Genomic DNA, 21,657 nt, shown 5'->3' on the forward strand with positions numbered 1-21,657 from the left:
CTCATTCTAATCCCACTGCCTTCAACCATTTCTGTCCTTTGACAGGGGCTGAGTGTGCTCTGTTCCAGCTCCTTCTGAAATAAAATGATGGATGCATCTACATAGCATTTTACTGCAGACCAGGATTGTGCTTGCAACATGAATCATTTGATCATTCCCACTTACTGTGCTTTGGTTCATGTCTCAGAGCAGTCTCAGAATACATGAACACAACTCCTCTCAAACTGAGTTGAAAAATGCACCCCAGCAGCACATTGCTTTAACTGCTAATGAGCATTTACTTTAGTGGACCAGATTTCCCAACTTTCCCTAATGGGATTAAAAAAAAAATCAAACACAAAACAAATGAGTATGGCAGGGATATCAGATCCTCAGCAAGAGTTTTGCTCTAGAGATCAGCCCCTGTATCTGCTAACCCAGAGTTCGTTGATGAATCCATTATAATCCAATTTACCCAAGGACTTTTTTCACATGTAGGCTTGGCAGTTGTATCCTTCCACACATATTTGCATTGGACCAAGGACAGTCCCTTTGCTCCTTCACACATAATGCTTGCCTTTGCAGTTTAGACTTATCCATTGTTCAAGTGGCCTTTACAATATTGGCAGTGCTGAGGAAGTAAAGAACATACACTGTGCTTACCTTATTGAACAAAATTTGATCAGAAGCATAGATCTTAACTGTCCAGTGGCCCAGAGGCTGTAACATTCACCAAAGTTGTAGAAAATGTGATGAATTTTAGTCCCTGAGCTACAATGTTCAAAGTCTCGTATTTTACAGGGATAGTTTTAGTGGGACAGAAAGACTGTACATTGAAAAAAGAGAAAGAGTGAGAATGAGCAATTATGAAGACACCCAAAAGGAGGAGAGAATTGGGTTCTGTTCCTTATACCACTGAACATTAATTTATTTTATCCAGTAATTAATGAATCGCTAGATTATTTACGAAATAACAGTACTTCCCAGGCAACAGCCAAACCACTAGGCCACAGAGTTAACTCCTTCCCTCTCCCTTACTTAACTATTTGCTGAAAAGTGGAACATTGCAAAAAACAAAGGTTTACCCTGAGGTCCTGCAGTCTGGGCTTATCTCAGGAGATATATCCTTGGGATTTTCTTGGATGGACAATCTACAAGTTGTGATTGGATGCTTTGTTTTGCTTTAGTGAATAAAAGTGCCCAGACTCCTTCCAGCCATTCCTTGAGATAACCTGCTTGCCTTTTGAAAGGAGATGTTTCGGAGTCTAATTCCAGAAGCAAAGTCAGGGCGGTGAATTTTGAGGGAGGACAAGGAGTCTATTTCTGTGCCCATTTTTTCCTTATTGGCCACATTAAATAGCTTCCCAAAAGTCTGGGCATCCACTATGTCCTTGAATACTCTGCCCGGTGCAGGTCTTGGGTGGGTCTTACCCCCAGTCCATTGCCACAGAAGCTTTGTTCTGAGCCTTTTCTCCAGACAAAACCCACAGTGCTACTTTCACTGCAAATGCCATGTCACAGACAAGTCAAGATGATTTTTACCTTTCATGAAATTCATTGATTGGTTATAACTTTTAGCATCCTTTGGTTATTACTAAGCCTAATTGAATCCAGAGTCCCAAGGAACAAATGCTCCATAACCCACGAAATACTTCCTTGTTCCATCAGTTCCAGCCTAGATTATCTTTATGCTGCTCCCAAGTAAATGGAAATGGCTGCTCTGTAAGATCAAGAAGACAAATACTTAAATGAAGTGTGATAAAATATGACAGACTCTACAGCACTGTTGATTCATTCCTACCTCAGATGTGTTTCCAAAGTACCAGGATAGCACATTAATCAGAAATATTGTTCTCTAACTTTTTTTATTTCTGTTATAAAACTGACAATCTATTTAAGAAAAGTTATTAGTGCTTAAATGTGCTTTTAAACCACGTTAAATTCTTCATGAGAAATATTTTCTTTGGTGTTAATATTTTCTTTCAGAATTTAGGGGGACAGAATTGAATTAGTACCCTTCCCTAAATTCAATTCCTCTGAAGTCTTTGAAAAAACTGGTCTTCAATACTGCCCATTCATAGCATTAAAAAACCATTAGGACCCAGAGCCTTAAAATTACTTACATAGTTACTTATTATTTGACTTTTCATTTTTGAGCCCTTGAGTCATGTATGCTTCGTGCCACAATTCTCAGGCTTTCATCATAAGCCTAATAAGGTTTTTAAATGAAAGCTAAGATTTTTCCTTACTTTATAATCATAGTAATTATGGTACTATTAAAAACCCAAATATTAACATGAAATCACAAGATTTGGCAACACTCAGTTTCTCTACATTTTTTTGCATTGCCTATAGAGTTTAATATTATTTTTAAAACTGAGCCTGCTCCTTCTTTTATTTGAATCTTTATTAATAACTGCAAAAGCAACAAGGTCAGAACAATGGATTGCATTTGTCTTTCTTTTCAAGAATTTGTTGAGGACAGAGGAAGAGCCACCCATGTTTTCTCACCTGTACATAACACCACAACATTACTCAATGTCCACCCTTTTCATAGCAGTTTCTCAAAGGGAAGAGAATATGTGGAAGGAAAAACAGGTGGTAAGAGAAAAAGTGCAAAAGAAAGACATAGCTGTTCTCCCTTGGCTACTGAAATGTTGCGCTTTGTCATGGACCAGTGGCTGCTGATTGCAATGCAACGAGAATCAGAAGCTGGCCAAGGGCACGTTTGTATGTTCATAGAGCATGGTGAAGAGCTCCAGCGGTGAGGAGCTGCCTCTGGAATCAGAACCAATATAGCTAAGTCAGCATTCTGTTTCCACGCCAACTAGTCCTGCTGAAAGAACTAATTAACCTGGAAGAAGATTAAAAATAGTAACAACTGTTCTGCCTTCACCCAACCAATGTTTTATACAAAGTTAACAACATCCAGAAGCTGACAGGGGACAACTCTCGCCTTACGTCTCTTTGATACCCGTGCCGTTTGCCTTCATTACTGTCCCGTATGACAAGCGTGCCTACACGCGTTTTGAACCCAGTGGAGATTTGCCTGGCAAAGCATGTCCATCTTGGTCAGTGCTGGTGGCACTCTCGCAGGAACGGCTGAAGGGACCCTCAGGCCTGTCAGATGTACATGCACACCTCATCCCTGGCCATGGCAGGGACGCATTCAGGCCCTTGCAGGTCACGGCAGGGTTCCCAGGCCAGCTCCTTCTCCCGCCCCAGCGGCTCGCTCCGGGCATCGCTCCCAGGATGGGCCACGGGGCAGGTGGGCAGAGTACCCCAAAACAGAGAGGCAGGCCTAGGGGCAGGGGAGGACAGAAGCACGGCGTCGGGCAGCCGCCTCTCATCCGGCTCCGGGGGGGACCCTGCGGGCTGCCCTGTCCCCGCAGTCCCGCTCCTACCTCGGGGAGATGGACCCGGCTGCGGGGAGAACCCGCGGGGGCTGCCGGCGAGCATCGCCGCCTCCAGGCAGGTACCGCGGGGCCGGTGCCGTGCCGAGGTCGGGCGTGCTTCGAGGCGGTGCCCGGGGAGCCACCGCCCCTCGCTGCCGGCCCCGGCCCCGCCAGCCCCGCTCCCCCGGCGCCCCACCTCGGGCTCTCCGCCCGGGGGACGGCGGCGCCCTCCCTCCGTCCCCTCCCCTCCCCTCCCGGCTGGCGGGAAGGCGGCGGGGCGGGCGGCGGCGGGCGGAGGGGAGGCGGCTGGCCGGGCTCCGGCGGAGGGCAGCTTCCTCCGGGGCTCGGCGGCGTCCGGCCGCGGGGCGGGCGCAGCCGGGTGCGCGGGCGGCTCCCGCGGGCCGGGTGGTGGTTCTGGGGCAGGGAGTGGGGGATTTTTTTGGGGGGGGGGAGGGCGAGGTGGGGGGAGAACGGGGACTGTCGCCTCCGCCTCTTCCTCAGCGGCAGCCGGGGCAGCCGGATCGCGGCGGCGGCTGCTGCTGCTGCTGCGCGAAGAGAGCGTGGAGCGGAGGGATGTGGGGCTTTGGGGGAGTCAGGATCTTCGGGATCTTCTCTGCTCCCGTCCTGGTGGCCGTGGTCTGCTGCGCCCAGAGGTAGGTGCCAGTGTGCCCCGGCGGCGGCGCGGGATGCGTTTTCCAGGGGAACAAGCTGATGCGCTCCCCCCAGCCCTCCCCCTCCGGTCCCGCTCCCGCTGTCGCCCCTGGCCCTTCGCACCCCGGCTTCTGCCCCTCCCGCCCGACACCCCCGTCTCTCTCTCCCCACAGTGTGAACGATCCCGGCAACATGTCCTTCGTGAAAGAAACTGTGGATAAATTGTTGAAGGGCTACGACATCCGCCTCCGGCCGGATTTCGGAGGTGAGTCGCCCTACCCGGGCTTGCCGCCTGGAGATTTCCCCCCCCAGCTGGCCCCGGCGCTGCCGCCTCTCCCGCACGGCGGGTCCGGCCACCGCGCCCCCGCTGCTGCGGCACCTCTCGCTGCCTGGTAAAGGTCTGGTCTGCTCGCAGGTCCGCCCGTCTGCGTGGGGATGAACATCGACATCGCCAGCATCGACATGGTTTCCGAAGTCAACATGGTGAGTAGCGGGCGAGCCCGGCCGGCGCCGGGGCTGTGGCGCGGGTCACGGCCGCCCGTTCCCCATCCCTCCTTTCTCACGAAGTCGCTGCTGCCTCGGCGGACGGCGGCGGGGCTGCGCGGGGCTCCGAGCGCTGCCCTCTTCTCTTGAAAACTTTATTTCCCTGGAGACGCGCTTTCCTCCTTCCCCCCTTTTTCCCTCTCCCTGCCGGCGGCCGCCTCCGCGAGTGTGCCGGGCAGCCGGTTTGCACCAGCCCTCCCTTCTCCTCCCCCTGTCCCCCCGGGCGGCCGGAGCTCGCTGGGGCTCCGCCGGCGGCCTCGCAGCCGGCGAGATGCGGGCGGGCTGGCGGCGGCCGGCGGGCTTCCCGGGCCGGCGATGGAGGGCCGCGGCTGTCGGCATCTCCCTGCTTCTTGCACGATTCAGGGGAAGAAAACCGAGCAGCCCAGCTTGTCTGTGGGCAAACTCTGACATGTGCGAGTGCTTTAAGGCTTGTTGAGCACCCAGAGCCGGCGCGGTTGTGAATGGACTTGGGAGGAATTGTAGTCTAGTCTTGCCTCGGAAAGTGATGCTGTGCGGGGCTGTCGGGTTCACCGATGGACAGGGAGGTGTTTAGTGCCTTTCTGCGTTTTGGTCCTCTCGTCTGTATACTTTGATGATTCGAGGTTAGAAGCTATAATTTCTGTTTCTTGGCCTAATCCTAAATCTGAGGTGGATTTTTCATGATCCTGAGCAAGTTACTCCTTCTCTCTGCGTCTCAGCTTTTTTTTCCTTGTATTCTTCCTTTTGCAAACCACGTGTAGAAAGACCAGCCCACTCTGCAATGCTGTAGTTACATTTGTAGCATTAAAAGTAATATTTACACATTTGGAAGCTGAGCTCTCTTGTAGTACCTATAACGCTCACACTGCGCTACCTCTCCTTCAATGAACTGTTGCAAGCTGGTGTATCTCGGCTTCATACGTGATCCCTGTATTTTTATTAATCCTGCCACTACTTTCACACCCTCTACTTGAAATTCTGAGAGAGAAACTTTTCCTCTACTTCTCATCTCTTAAAAAGTGCTTTTGACTGAGATACAGTTACCTGTTTGCAGTTAAAAGTGTCACCAATGCCAGCCTTTCTACTCATTCAGGTGGGAAAAAAATGAGATAGTTCTTACTTACAAGAGTTTGTCTTAGGCTTCATGCAGATTCAGGCAACTGCAGCGATGCCTCATGTATTTGACAGGCTTTTCTGTACCTGTAGGATTGCTTCTCAAGTAAAAAAATGGGAGCTGAATGAAAGCTTGTCTCTGAAGAGCAATTGAAAAGTCTGACTTCACTATCCCCACTGCCACCTTCCCCACCTCTGGATATGTTCCAGTCTTAGGGAAGCATTACATGACTCATTAAATTAATATATAACACTGTGTATGTGAAGTGCCAGAGAGGCAATAAATACCAGAAAAAGGCATACTGAGATTGGAAAGAAAATGAGGGCATGTATGCTGCTTTTTGTACTTTTTCTTTTTTCTTCCCAGCTGCAGGAAAGCCTGTTAGGTTTAAATAACAACTTGTCCAACCCACTATAGCAGGGGTATAAGGAAAAGTAAGTAATTAAACTGCTTCTTGTGCTAGGCTGGGTAATCACATCCTCAGTGATACGGGAGCTCCTCAAGAAGATGGGTGCCATCCCCTTCCCCCAAACAGTGTGTCAGTGTACTACCAGTTGCTTAAGTTTCTAGCTGCCCCAGGAGTCGGTGCCCACTCTTGCCTATTAGCTGCCAGAGTAGCTGTAGAGAAGTGGCTTTTTCTGTGCCCCATCGTGGGGCAATGCAAAGTCTTAAAAAATCAATACAGATCTTGCAACAGAAACAAATTATGTGTTTCTGAAGAAAGTTGCTAAAGTACTTTTGTTACAAAAACTGTTCTAGTTTACTTCAGCAAAAATGAGCAGGAAGGGTTTCTGGTTGGTGAACACCTTACTACAACCAGAGTTTCTGCTGAGTTTGTCTCACCTCCCTGGAAAAGCAGTCATTGACTAAGCACAGCTATATTCACGTACTGCCTGAGTTGGTTACTTCTACTTGTTTTAAGTAACTATACTGGTCTGCAAGGATTCTTGAGTATGTATCAATGAACAGTGAATAAGGATGAACAGAAGGAGCTTTTCAAGATTACTCAAGTATTTATTTTAAGTAGTAATTTGGATGGGAAAAAAAAGACACTGTTAGTCTGAAGACCTGAGGCAGAGCTGTTGAACTTCATGCTGGTTGCCAACTAAACTTTTAAACTTTGACATATTCTTTCATTTAATTCCCAGCAGTTTTTGGGAGTGTTGACCTTTAGCCTCATCAACTACTGAAATATCTTACAAGAATTTCTCTGTGTGAACTGTGGTAGTATGGACATTAATTCCTTTGAGTTAAATCTAGACATTGGTATAACATTGTATAAATTAGCTTGTTAAAATTTACCTCTGTATTAAAAATAAAATAGCCAGAGATTTAACATTCTTCAATTTTATGGACATAAATAAAATGTCATTACAGCAAGTTTTATTATGCTACCTTATAGGCAGCCTGTAAGGTAGCTTTCAGTGAAATGATAACAATTCTTTGTAACAGGAATTACAGCTTGTATCATGCTCTTTTCTATTCATAACCAAACTGTAGGTTTATATATAATATATTCCTCTATGAATCTTTATTTGCTAGTTATTTATTAAGCTTTCCATAATTTAAAAAATTTATTTGTGTGGTTTTAGTCTTTCTGTTGAAAATCACTAAAAGTCCTTTGCCCTATACATTGACTACCTGTAGCTATATTTTAGAATAGACTTACTGAATAGCCATGCACATCTTGGATTACATGGAATGATTAACATTTTTCTTTATTTTTGATGCTGAAATGCTAATCTGGATCAGGAGGACAGATGCAAGTATCAGGATTGCAGACCATCAAATTGTTTTACTGAAAAGTTATAAATAAGCAGCTTCTATTTGATTTCATAACATCTTGAAAATATTGATTAGCATTATTGAAATTGTAAACATGTATGATATAAAGATCACATGCTTTGATATTTACACTTTAAGTTACATAAATATGGTAGCAAGGAGGAATTAATGAAGTTGCATATAAGAAGTGCATTGCTCAGGGAAGGGCTGCAGTCTGTTAATGACCTGCACATATAGCTGTATCTATATCTCAGTGTGCTTTACTCCCCTGCTTAACCTGTACATTCTTTCCCATAATTATTTGCCTATTTCACAAATTATATGTGTAGATGGATACTTAAGCACCTACCTGTTTTTGTGCCTACCTCCAATAATTTCATTTAAAATCACTGTAAATTGTACCGAAATATAAATCTCTAAACAAAATACTGATCAATAATAACAACAGATGTAATACTGAGAATATACAGTAAGTCATCTTACAAATAAAGAGTATGGAGGATTACTGATGTCAGATTTCAATAATTTAGCTTTAAATTTTATCTTTTTTTATGGTTCAGGTTGATTCTGTGTTGTTCTTGCTGTGTTTCTAGGTGTTTTGCTTAGATGATGTGAATTGAAAAAGAAATAGTTCTTGTGCTTTTACTAGTTTGTCAGCCTATTTCCAATCAGACAGTGTCCACAATTGGCATTTTTTTTTGTAGTCTGATTCTTCTTCAATGTTTGGTCTGTGAATCAAATGCGGTAGTTCCAGGCATTCAATTTTCAAGCACCTAAATACTTCTGTATTTAGGAAGTTAAATAATCAATGCCTTGAATCTCCAAATAACCCCTCTTTAAAGTCATTATTATAGCTGGAAGACTAAAGTACTGTGCTTTCATTTTACTATAATTTTAGAATGTGCTCCATAGTTTATGGGAAGCAATGCTATAGAGTGGAGAAAACAAGGGGATCAGTGCAAAAATGAACCTTTCTTCTTAGAGATAATGTTTTGCAGACAACAGGAAACATGCTACTGCTCTCTGAAGTGCTGTCTGCATTCTCTTTGTTTATAGAGAGGACTTCAGAGCTGTTCATCAAGGGTTTCTCAAAGGCTCTAATTTTGATAAAATTAAACCAGAAAAACCCAGGAGGCATCATTTGCTATATAGTTGTCCTGCTGTTTTGAGAATACTGTAGTCACAAAATTAGTTTTTAGTCAGATCTTAAAACAGATGAGTTGTTGTTTCTGAAAAAGATGTCATCTATTCTATGTTGTCACTCTAAAAAAGATGTAATCTGTTCTATGCTAACACTGTAACTTTTATTTTTACGTACGTGCCTTTATAAAACTGCAAGTATGCATATAGACTGCATTGGGTGCCTGCTGATTTTCAAAGCAATTTTGACATCTTTCTGACAAACTGTGTTTTAGTTGCTGCCCTAAGGTCGACTGAAGTTACTACTCATTGAGACTAAATAGTGTCTATTTTACTTGAGGGTGATACACAAATAATTGTTTTTAGGTGAATTAATTCATGCTTCACCTGAAGTACTGAGGGTGCAGAACATCATGCTTCTGTTAATGAGATCTGTCACATCTTGCTTTAGATGTTAAAGAATTTGCTGGATGTGGTTTATGTAAATTGAGATTTACAGCATTAGATGTCTAAGTGAGAGCTGGATTGCTAAACTCCACAAGTGCAGTTAATGGAGATCTAGAACAGAATGTGGATGCTTGGGCAAAGGTGTCTACTGTCATTTTGGTTTCACAGTACCATACTTGCCCTCCAGTTTCCAGTCCAGGTTGGTGCGGGTCTCCTGTGAGTCCTCTGCCCAGGTATTAGCTCCTGAAATTTAAACAACTGAGTCTTGTTCTTGTCAATACAGGTGATGGAGAAAAGAGAGCTGAAAATAAAGAAGGCAATGTAATAACGCTTCTTAGATATTTTAGGTGCCTCAAGGTATCTTGTTTGGACTCCATCTGCCTCTCTAGAACTGAAGCAAACATGATCCTTTATCCTTTAAACGAGCATAGATCCTTTGCTGTACCTGCCAGCCCTATGCAGGGGTCCTGCATAAGCCAGGCAATCCAAAATGGCACCAGACACCTCTGCTTAGGTAAGTTAATTGTTCCTTAGATGTACAGCCAAAGCTTCTCCTCCAGATCCCCTCTGGAATCAGAAGAAGGTGACAGTCACTAATTTGTAACAGGTATCTTAGGTGTCTGTGTGGTTGTTATTTTTAAAATGGAAGGATTAATCTTTCTGGGAGGTGTCCTTGTTTCCTGAAAGGCTATGCAGAGAGCCAAGGCAACTTGGATAGTTTTTGAGTAGGCACAGTGAAATGTAACCTATGTTTTCTACTGTAAATGGAGCTTATGTTTCCTCCCATAAACAGATACTTTCTAAATACTTTGCAAACACAATCTTGATGTTACCTCCTGCAGGAAATCATAACCTAGTTGTGACATACTTCACTTTGAAGATTCAGATGGAGAAATTAAAGGAGTTTTTCTGATACAATGGTTACATGATCATATTGCAAACACAAGTTTTCTAGCTAGAAGAAGATTCCCGTGTGTAGTGCTTATTACTAGTTCACAAATCACAGGAGTATAAAATAGAATATATAACTTTGTATTCTGATTTCACTTTTATATATTTTATAATTTAATGTATTTAAGGAGAATAGTAGATCATACTATGGCAGAAAGATCACATACATAATTTTGCATGCATGTGTGTATATACACACATGTATGTATTTGATAGATAATATAGAGGGGAAAAAAAGGAAGAAGAAAGAAGTAGTGCCCAAGCAGGGAAGGATCTCCTGAGGCCAGCATAGCCCTGCAAAGAGTGCTGTCACTGTGCTGGTGACAAGCCAGTGTCCATCCACTGAGAGGAGCATGGCAACAGGCACTGATTCTGGAGGATAGTCTGTCTCTCAGGTTACCTGCTCTCTAGTTGCCAGCTGGCCACAGGATCATCCAGCCTTGTTTCCTCCATTTTTTTTCCTCAGGACAGTACCCATGAACTCCCCCAGCCTGCCTCACTCTGTCTCTCTCTCTCCATCTCTGTCATGTTTCATAGTGCTTATTGACAGAGAGAGAGAAGAGTGCTTGTAGCAGCTGGCATGATAGGAAAATGACTCCTGTTTGTCCAAGGCAATTGATGACAGGCTTCTGCTTATCTGCAATGGAAAGCAGCTACTCTGAAGGGGAAGGAATACCTGCTTATGCAGAGACAGGGAGGTAGTTAATGTTGCTGGGCGGTGCCAATAAACTATTTAAAAGCCAACTCCAACTGCCAACATTGAATCATCCAGACTTGGATGATGAAATAGATATGATCTGTGATGACATCAATCTGGAATAATTGCAAATAGTCCGTGGACAAAAAATTATATGTACAAACTAGAGGAATGGCCCTGTAAAAAGAAGGGGCAAGCACAAAGTGCTGCATTATATAAGGAACGATGAATCCATTATTTAAAATGATAAAGATTTGGCTAAGCAGTAAGACACTAAAAAAGGCCTTACTGGACCAGAATCTAAAGCAAGCGAAAAAGTCACAGGTGCAGTGTAAGTGAAAAAAGACACATCTTACCTTGGGGTACATAAATAGAAGTGTCATTCACAAGACACAGGGTTTGCTTTGTCATTAGTTAAGCCTGAACAAGAATGCTGTGTCCAGTGTTTCCTCACTTGCTTTTAGGGAGATGGAAAGAAATAGGAGGTGTAAGGAATGGAAAAAAGGTTTCAAATTAATATAATTACAAAACAGGGTATATGTGGTGATGTTGAAGTAAATGGGTTTGTTTAGCAGTGAAAAATAGTATGGGGAGAAGAAATAAAGTTCCCAATATATAAGATGCTGGTGGTGAGAGAATGATGATCAGTTTCTCTGTAGAACCAATTGAATTAAGACCTGAAGAAATTAAGGAAATGATTTCAAATTGTTTTTCATCTTGCTACATTTTTTGTAGCATCTCCTTTGTTTCAGGTTTTCAAGAAGAGATTAGATAAATACCTCTTCCAGTAGTGTTGCTCTTGCCTTTGGAGAGGCTGGGCTAGCTGACTCTTTGAGATATTCTCCAGCACTCTGTTTCTGTGGATCTCTGCTCTGATTTAATTATTATTTCTGTCAACACTCACAAGCATGTTTTGGTGTGGTTTCGGATGTTCCTTTGGTATCGTGCTGATGCTGCCGAAGATGAGAAGTTTCCCATAGGTCATTTGTAATAAATGCCAATGCCATAAGTATATGCCTAGACATCTGAGATGTCATTAGTCACCAACACTGTGTGTAAGTCTTCATTGTACCTTCATAGTACCTTTGCGTCGATTGCACCTGGTGTCACATGTATGTAATTTCAAATATACATAGTAGTCATAGAAAAGTTACTAAACTACAAGGTTGGGACTTCTGTGCATGTGACCATGATATATTTTTACTTCTGCTGAAAGACTTTTATAATGCCCAGGTAATGAAGAAGTGCACTAATTTAAGTTAACAGGAGTTGAAAATTCACAGAAGCTTTATGGATTTACACCTACTTTATACCTAGCAATTTTTTTACATTCCCTTGAGGACAGAAAAAAAAAAGAGATAAAGGAAAGAGAGATATTTATATGAAGATCTTTATTAGTGCACTGAATTCTTATTCAGATAATTTAATGTCTGTAGTGATACAGAAAGCTTAGCAATTTGATAAAGGCACAGCAGGCAATGTCATGCTTGGCAGAAGACAACATACAAACATAGAAACTTCCATGACACATCTGACACAGAGGTCCTCGGAGCCAAATGTCCTGACTCTGCTACTGGCTGGTGGTGGATGCTAGGGGAGGAAAAAAATGAACACATGTTACTACTTCTCTGGGGTACTTTTACAATCTCCAGTGATTTGTAACTTGAGGAGAGTATCTTTGTTTAGGTGTCACCAGAGCATGGGGATGATTTAGTAACAATTCACTTTTCCCTACAGTTTTCCTTTTAATAAAGATGTGATTATATAAAGGATTTAAACTTGTGTAGTATCAAGTGCAATCCATCAATACTGAAGTATAATGAAAACTTTCAGTGGAAGAGGTTGATAGTACTTAGCTACCATTAGGGGTTTTAGCTTATCCAGGACAAACTTTCTTCTTTTCTCCCCTGTGACACAGAGTCATAAAAAATAGCTGGAAGAAGAATCATCTCAAAGCGACAGTTTATTTAATATTTGTAACTGAATGTCACAGCTCCTCACAGCTACAGATATTGCAAGGAAAAAATCCCCAAGTCTGGGCATGTCTAATTCATTATTCACTATTACAGATTTGAACCAATAATTTTGGCAAAATAATTTGTTCTCTCAGCAGTTAGGAACTGGTTACAGGTCGCTGTGATAATGTAATCTGCAATATGAATGTAATATTGCATGCAGCAGAGAGGGAAGGTAAAACAGCTGTGCTGGGAGGTCTGCAGTTACACTGGATAATTGGCAGCTCAGTAGCAGTTAATGACTTTTTTCTTTATACTAATATGAATGTTGAATTTTCATTAGTTCATGGGTATGTCTCCATGGCACAATACAGCACTCTGCAGAGATGCCGGAGATCCTCTGGTGCAGCTAGAATTTCTGGATGCTGCAAAGTTATGCCAACACAGAGCTCTGTACAGGATGGTTGCACTAGTGGGAGTTAGGTCCTTGAATAAGACTTGTCTCACAAGCTTTAAATAGGTTATCTGGTGTACAACCAGCATCCAGCCAGAGCTGATCATCAGAGTGCCCTTCAAGAGAGAAGCACTTCCCTAAGAGTATTTTTTGTTCTAAAACAGGTATTTAAGACAACAAGGAAGACTGGCCCTCCTGAAGTGCCTGTCTGATGGTACTAATAGGGTAATGGGATGGAGAAGAAAATGAGAGGAGTTGACTGATTTAGGATGGATGCTCAGTTTTCAGTTAATGTTGGAGTGAATTCCACCTGTTGCTCCTTCTTAACCTGCCTTTTCAAAGATCATTAGAAGACAGCCTTAAACTGGTACACAGCTGAGCTTTAGTTGACTAAGTGGTATTAGCCAGCAGGTTAATGCACTGCATGTAAACTCTGTATATGATGCGAACTGCAGAGGGTTTTTCATGTAGATTTTGTGTGAGTCCTGAATCAGAATACATGTAGGACAGAGAAGATAGCCTTTAAAAGCAAGCTCAAATCCATGTGATTAAAAGTAGGTCATCCCTTTTTCTTTGAACTGAGATACAAGATAGCCCCACTGTCTTACTCTGCTGGCCTGTTAACCCTAAAGTTACTTGAAAGGAAGGGCTTCATTCCCATAACTATGTCCTGTTCACATGAGGGATATTTTAAGGTTTCCCATTCTGGTGGTTACTTACCCATCACAGCTTTAGCATGTGAGCTCATTGCTTAGTTGCAATGTCAAATGTTGAGCTTTAATCCAATTCAGGTGCACCTGAGCTCGGCTGGGCAGGGCCCTTCATGCTTTTGGACTGGGCTGAAGTACAACCAGAAAGCTGAGGGCTTTGCCTTCCAGGAGCTGTGCTTGGCTATGTAGGGAATCTGAGCCTCTGTCACATTTTTCAGTGGGGAAATAAGTCAGGAAGAGTAAGAAATTTAATCTTCCAGATTTAGAAGGCTAAGATGTAAAGTAATTTTCCTACTTAATCAAATGTTATTTTGCAAACTGATGACCATTTTTCTTGGTGTTTTCCAGTGACCATTTTTCTTGGTGGCTTTTATGCTACTGCACATTTTAGAATGCACTGAAAATCCGAAGTTGAAAATAATAAATGATACAAAATTGCATTTAAATTCTCAATATTACTGGGTAAACCAGTAAGTCTTGTTAGTTGTTAAAGATACAAAAGATTAATATAGGCCTTTTTTTCATAATATAACACATTGACATTGTCTTTTTTTCTCTGCGTCAGCAGTGATTTGCTTTAGCTTCTGACCTCCTGGAATATTCAGGTAGGAATCCTACGCTATTCACTTGGACTTTCCAAGAATTTTCCAGTCATGTACAGTAGGTTTCTATTTGGATTACAGAAATATCTCCCTAACCAACTGGAACTTTATGTAGGAAAATGTCTTCCGGACTTGCAGAACAATATATATAACCCTTAGTTTTGGTTTTGAGCCATGGACTATGGCTCTGCTAAATTTAAGACTTGTAGTGCTCCTGATGATCTGTAGAATGTTAAGACTTAATGTGCTTGAGCACAGCACCTATGCTCAGACATGCACTTGTTGTATGTCAGCCATTAGCATGGATTTGTCCCAGCAGTTTCCCAGGTTTGGTCCTCTCTGGAGGTTAGCACATGCCAGCTCCACTGCCAGTAGGCACCTTGGATGCAGCTACTTGTGCTGTGAAATAACTTAATCTAGATAGAAACAAATTGTGCCATGCAGCAACACTTGTCCTTCAGACAAGGAAACTCCCTGGCTCACTTCATTTGTTTGGTTAGATCTATCCAGAAAGTGCAGTTCGTTGCATCCATGTGAGGTTACGTAGCCATCCTTTCTAGTGGGAGAGCTGTGACTCTCCAGAGGGCGATAGAGCTGATCTGACTGGCAGATCTGGATTAGAAGATAGCTCATGTAGAGCTCAATGAGCTTGTTCATTGTGCCTTGTTTCTTTCCATTCTCTGCACAGTGAGTGTGGCTTGAGCCAAATGCCCATCTGTTACCCTTCTGGCAGTAAGTGAAGTGGATGCCACCTGCATGACCTCTTGACTCTACCCAGCTGTCAGAGCTCTTTTTTTTCTTTGAGAGAATAGGTGGATAGATATTCCCTTCATGATGGGAAACTGCTGTTGCAGACTTGTTTGTGAGGGGTGCACTCTGTTTCTTGGTCTTGCTTGGCTTCATGCCCCTTGACAGCAACTCCACACAGTTCAAATGCATTGTGTGTTGACCTGCATGACTGAGCAGAAAGCTGTGGCAGGTGAGTGACAGCCACCAACAAAGAGAAAAAGGAGCTTGAGGTTGAACACAGGGCAGCTACACTGGGCAGTTTACATGCACTTAAATTCAGTGGAGATGTTGTTCACTTCAGTTTAGATAGATAAGTGGCTATAGAGGAAGGATTTCCAGAGTACTTACTTCGTGAAAACAAACTAAAGAAAGTAACAGAGTCCCATAAGCAGCCTTTGTTAGATACCTAGAGTGTAGGTGCAAATTAATTGCATAGATGAGGTGGACACTTTACCTGTGGGACAGAGAAAGCCAGGTTGTCCTTGGGCAGTAAGGGTTTATGGAATGTGTAAGAAGTAGTTAGCAGTACCTGTGTGTGTTTGTGTGATGAACGAGAGGTGATTAAGAGAAATCAATTTTAAGGAGGAAATATCTCATTTCCTTTTAATCAAAAATGGTGTCTCTTACGGCATTTTTTCCTTTTTGTTTCCTCAGAAAAATGGTTGAGGTAGCTTGGGAATAACTTAGCTATTTTAAAAATGCTGATTATCTGCCTACAATTCTTTTTATAAACAATCCCCCTTAAATGGACAGGAAAAAAACCCAGGAATAAAAAGACAGGCAGCAAATTAGCAAATGCATTTAAGGTAGTTGATCAGCTTATCTTTCCAGTAGACCCACTTTAGTCACATGCTCATATATTATTAACCTGACTGCATCAAGGCTGATACCATATGTCTTTCCCAGCATACCCATTTATGTGGTGTTGGGTGCCTCTTGAATTGGATGCTGGTGCTGTAATTTGGAAAGGGAAGCCAAAAGTTTATGTAATGTAATCTTGTTATCCATTACTATAATATTCTTCATTGATATTATAAATATCTGTTTAATATCATCATGAGCGATCTGGAAGGTGGGATACCTTCCAACCTGGTATTCTATGATTTCATGATCTTTACATTAAAAAGAAAAGCTTCTAACCTCCAAAGAAGATCACTTTTGCATAGCCTTCCTCAATAAATCATCTAGCCCTAACACTTGTGGTGTTAGGCTTTTCTTTCATTAGTCACATCTTTAAGGATCTCATTTACAATCACGCATCTATTCCTCTAATTTACTTAGAGAGACACATGTATAGTGTCATTTAGTAACCTGCTGGCACAAAGGTTTCTGTATGTGCAAGGTGGTTTAACTGAAAAAAGAATTATTCTACTGAGATGTAAGTATATCCATTAATTTGACTTCTGGTGCTCACTGAGCAGCTGTCTTTAAGACAGAAGTCACAGTCATTTACTGCTACTTGTCCCTAAAAGTCCCTGAATGATTTCTGTTAATAGCTCGAGCAAGTGACCAAATCTCATGAGACTCCTGTACGAATCTTTTGCAATTTTTCTTTCTCATCCCTCTTGACTCTTGATTATTCACATCTTTTGTGCTGTAAAGCAGGAGGTAGCCTTCTTTTCATCATTATTTTTATAGTCCTTTTCCTAAGATATGAGGTCTACCAAAAAAAAAAAAAAAAAAAAAAAAAGAAATCTGTTGTGGGGAAAGCCAGATCCATCCCTCTCCCTGAAAACACTGCTGAATTACAATTCAAACAATACAAACATAGCTTGCTACTTTCTGGCACACAATTAGCTAGCCCTTCTGAGCTTGACTGTAGCTGAGCTTGATACTGAAAAATGTGGTAATAAATGAGTTCTAAAATTCTTGGCACCTCTATATGCTGTTTGTTTTTAACATTTACTGAGCAATATTGAATGTCATTTGTACCCTAATATGTGTGGCACTGTTGAATCCTATGTCTCTTTATATATTCATGTTATTGTGGTGCCCTTCATGATCATGAAACAAAAGCAAACCTGAAACAAAATGTTATGATGAATCCATACTTAATGGCAGATCACTTTGGAGGAATTCAATTAAAACATGGCAATAATGCAGTAACAGTGCTGAAGATTACGAAGATGGATTTAGTTAATTGCTTCTAGAGGACACAAAATTAAACACTACCTTTCAAAAATGAGTGATAAATCTTCAGATACATGGAAATAATGGGTGTGAAGAATTGACTAGATGTAATGTTGATGGAGGCAATCAAAGGATGAAAGTGTCAGGGTTACTTTTCAATCTGTCATTGATTTATGGTCATCTATCACTGCAACCAGATTTTGTCCTAGCTCTTACTGTGGCAACTAGTATATTTCCATCTTCTCCCTGTTGTCCCTTGCCAAGTCTTCATGTCTATTACTCTCTGGTCATCTTTTGTTGTCAGAAGTGTGACATTTTTTCATGAGTTTGTGCAGCATAACCACCCCCCTGGCAGTTAGGCTGTTTCATATTCTTCAAGCTGCCCTTGCCTACAGCCAGCGCCCCAGCCTCAGCGCTCAATGCTCAGCTTCAAGTCCTTTTGATGCCTTAAGAGGCCTCCTAGACACAGAGACTGGACAGGAGTAAGGGAATAAAAGTAGGTATTTATTTGAAAGGCCTTCAGAGGTACCCCTGGGGAACCAGAGGTTGTTGCCAAGATGGACCCCAAGGTGGATTACAGGTCATGAGTTCTTCACACTTTTATAGGTTTGGTTCATTTGTATAGCAGGGCTAATTCTCCAATTAAAGCTTCAGTTTAATGATGTAATTCCCCTCTGCTTGCCCCCCTTTAGAGGCCTTTGGTTTATACTTTTTGGGCCTAGGACAGTCTTGGTGTCCTCGAAGAGCAGGTCCGGAAAGGCTTTGTTATGTCTACCTAGCACGAGAGAGCAGAAATTAACAGGCTACAAGAACTTCACAGTTACACACTAGGCAGTACAGTGATTTGAAAAATATAAAAGTTAAAACCTAAGACATCACTTTGCCATGTTTTCTTGTCTGGTGGTGTGGCAGAGCTGTCCGTATTTTTTTTTTTATGGCATGTTAATGTCTTTGTAAACAGAAAGTGGTTTTTTTTAATGATACCATTACACAATGTCTTACTTGTTTATTTATTTTGACTTGAATAGCAGACATTTGTGCTGTATAAATACACATAAAAAGTGTTAAATTTTTAAAAAGCTTGAGGTACCAGACCTTTGCAAAAAAAGTCCTCCAGGTTACTCTTACCTGTGCTTTTGTTAGATTGAGCCATACCATAACTGTGACTGGCGTTAGAGAGTGCAAGGAAGGAAGGTGGGAGGGAATTGTTCAGTTTTTAAATTACTGTATGATCAGAGTGGAGTGAAAGTTCAATTTTATTTGGTTATCATCGCTCAGCAGGGACAGAGTATGTTGATTGTTTTACACAAAACCCAGCGGTAAACAGGCAGTCATTCAGAAGGAGTTGTAGTCTCCATGCCATCAAAATCATGTATTCAATAATCCTCCAAGACGGTTATTTTATTGATTGACTGAAAAAACTCCAGAGGAGACTAGTTCAGCATATTATGTCATATCAGGCTTCTGAGGAACACATTGTCCTTTCCTTTCCAGGGAAAATACAGTGTCAAGTTTGGCTGTTATATGCAGTGGTGCAATTCCAGTGGTCAAAGAGAAGAGGTTTTGGCCCATCTTCTGTTGTCTGTCATAGAGAATGGCAGAAGCAAATCGATCCAGCATGACTGCTGATATACTGACCATCAGTTATGCCATTGTGTAATCATAGGATGGCACTAAAGCTACAAGCTTGCAGATCTTCACACCAAGAGTAGAATTTTTAAGTAGTTAGGTATCATCACCTGAATTTTTAGGTGCTTTGAAGGACAATAAATGGCCATGTTTTCCATTCTGTGTATATTCCCTGAAAAACTAGGACTCCAGCATTGTGAGTATTGGGGTGTGTGTGTGAAAAGCAGCAGCAGAATTGAATGTAATTACAAAACTGAATTCCAAAAATACTTCAAATCTTCATTTCTTTGAAAAACTGTTTTTCAGACATTACCTGTGTTGATCATCCCTTGATATATACAAATTTCATGTCTCATTCTGCCCACTCCTTTTTTTTTTCCAAGCAGCAGAATACGTAACAGAACTGGGGCTGGTGTTCAGTTCAACATCTTCATACAGACGTGAACAGTGTCACTTCTCAGGTTTGCAAGAATATTGGCTGGAGCTCTCAAATGCTGATGTGTTTCTGAAACCCACCCTTTTGCATCAGTTACTCTCCAGCTTGTCTTTGCTGTTGTTAATACAGGGTTCTCTTTAGTGGCCAAAGACAATAATGCCAGTTGGGATTCCTGCTGATACATTGTCTAGTGTTGTTCTGTAAGTTTTATGTGTGAAAATGAACTTTTTAAATCTAGAGGTCTGGGAAATAGCCAGATCCTTTTCTGGGGTCTAGATGTTGGTTGTTGTCTCAGTACAAGAGACTAAATAAGAAACTGAGGATTCTGTTTGGGCATGCTGTTGGAAATATCTCCCTGGAGCTAATAGTTTCTGTCTGGGTGAGATAGAGAGAGGAGCTTGTCAGGCTGAGGAGAGTACAGAATTTGTGTGCAATGGGCTCTGTTTGACACTTAGATGACTTGTCTATTCTTATTTCTGTAGTTGTGCTGCAGTTCATGCTGAGAGCCAGCTCAGCCTGGCTCGTTTGGGATCAGAGGAAGAAGAAGAAGGTGTTTTGAGACAGCTTTTCCCATTTTTCCCTTCAGCTCTTCTGTTCTTTCTGATGGAGATAAAAATGTTTTCTTAATTCTTTACAAGCTAAACTCCCAGTGAAAAATATGGAAACTGAATAAAAAGTTTTGTTATATCCACCAATAGGTCCAACACCATTTTTTCTCTTTGTTTTCCCTTCATGGGAATAAAACAAACCAGAGTATTAAACAATGATAAAAGGGGAGGCAAAAAAGAATTTTTTTAAATTATTCAATAATCTTCAGAGGCTCGGTGTAATTTAGAATTAGTGTACATCCTAAAGAAATTATTAAAGACTCTACAGTTCCGCAGTTTCTGCTGGACCATGAAGTATCCCCAAGAACTGAATTTCCCTGACCTGCTTTTATATTTGTGTGCTTCTGTTTCTTCTGCTGTCCCACTGTGACTCAACTTCCAGGAAAAGGTTGTGGGGGGGACATGTGCAGACACTGCTGCCATTAGGTTGTTTCACAACAGTGTTTGGAAAACATTCCTGAGTACTCTAACTCCAACCAACACTACCAGTACATTCTTGAAGCGTTCACATGTGGTCTTGGCCCCTGCCAGCTGTTACTCTCTTTCTAGGCTTTCCAGGCACTGCTCAGGAGTCTGCAAGTGCCAGAGTTGCTTCCAGAGAGACATCCAGCTATCATATGGACACCCCATTTTGGAGAGTGATAGTCCAATAGTGAGGACTTGAGATGCTCATGCCAGCGTATATGTTTAATATTCTACTCATGTTTAATCCACTAGTAGAGAGATAGTTATAGAGTCTCTTGAGAAATTTATCTACTGATCTGCAGGCCTAATAAATTCAGCTCTTTTTTTTTGGTACCAGAAGTACTGGCTGTACTGCATTTAACCTTATTAAGCATCCTCACTAAGCTATACGTGTTGAACTTTTAAATGGAGGTGAATTCTCAGCAGGAATTCAGAGCTGGTAAAAATTCCCCATAGTTTTGTGTGACAAAAGGCTCCAGTGATGTTTGCAGTTTAGCTTTTCCCAAATAATTTTCTTCTGGACAAAGTGCATGGCTCTAGACTCAACAAGCCTCAGACCTATAGCTGATGCTGCAGTGGCGGGTTGTCTCTGTTGGGTGCCATGGCCAGTTGCATGATGCCATCACCTTATGCTTTTCATCCTTGGCACTATTAGAGCCTTTTTGTGATGCAAACTTAGCTTCCACTTTCCTTTATAACACTCCAAAGAAATATTTCATATTCAGTATGTATAAGAGATAAGGGAAAAAATGTCAATGAAGTTAACATGGATAAAAATTTGTTTGATGTCTACTGATCAAATGAGGTAATTTTTTTTTTAATGCCATGTAGAATTACTGTGGAGACTTAATGTTAACAAAAGTGGGAAAATGTCTGTTTTAGAATCAAATCAGTGGAAAATTAAGCTGACTGACATTGCCATTCATAGCAGCAATCTGTGGTATGATTTCCATTAAAAAATGCCTTCTCGGCTCTGAGCTACCTTTGTGCTCTGCAGGAGGACCTCACAGAGTCCAGAGAGTCTGTTTCTGCCCAAATGTGTCTTGGCTCTAGTGAAGTCTGACAAGTGAGTTGTGGGTGAGGAATAGGTAGTTTATAAATCCAAGGTACAACACAGTCAGTAAGGGGATGGATTACCAGAATGTCTTGTTAACTACGTGTTTGAAATAATTGTGGAAATCACTTTTCATTGATAGGT

General features: G+C 41.8%; 1 protein-coding gene across 2 annotated transcripts in view; it reads left to right on the top strand.

The window, feature by feature from the left end:
• The window catches only part of GABRB3 (gamma-aminobutyric acid type A receptor subunit beta3), a gene marked incomplete at both ends in the record, with an annotated part of 196,129 nt that overhangs the window by 78,216 nt on the left and 96,256 nt on the right, over window positions 1-21,657 (top strand). Inside the window, 3 exons of one of the 2 annotated variants that reach the window (XM_082278671.1) lie at window positions 3,948-4,027; window positions 4,199-4,290; window positions 4,441-4,508. In XM_082278671.1, the coding sequence (XP_082134797.1) occupies window positions 3,948-4,027; window positions 4,199-4,290; window positions 4,441-4,508 (240 nt within the window). Of the gene's footprint in view, window positions 1-3,947; window positions 4,028-4,198; window positions 4,291-4,440; window positions 4,509-21,657 lie in introns of those variants that run through there. The other variant, XM_082278672.1, reaches the window with a different exon arrangement.

Source organism: Coloeus monedula (genome assembly GCF_965178545.1).
Source record: "Coloeus monedula genome assembly, chromosome: 3".
Taxonomy (NCBI): Eukaryota; Metazoa; Chordata; class Aves; order Passeriformes; family Corvidae; genus Coloeus; species Coloeus monedula.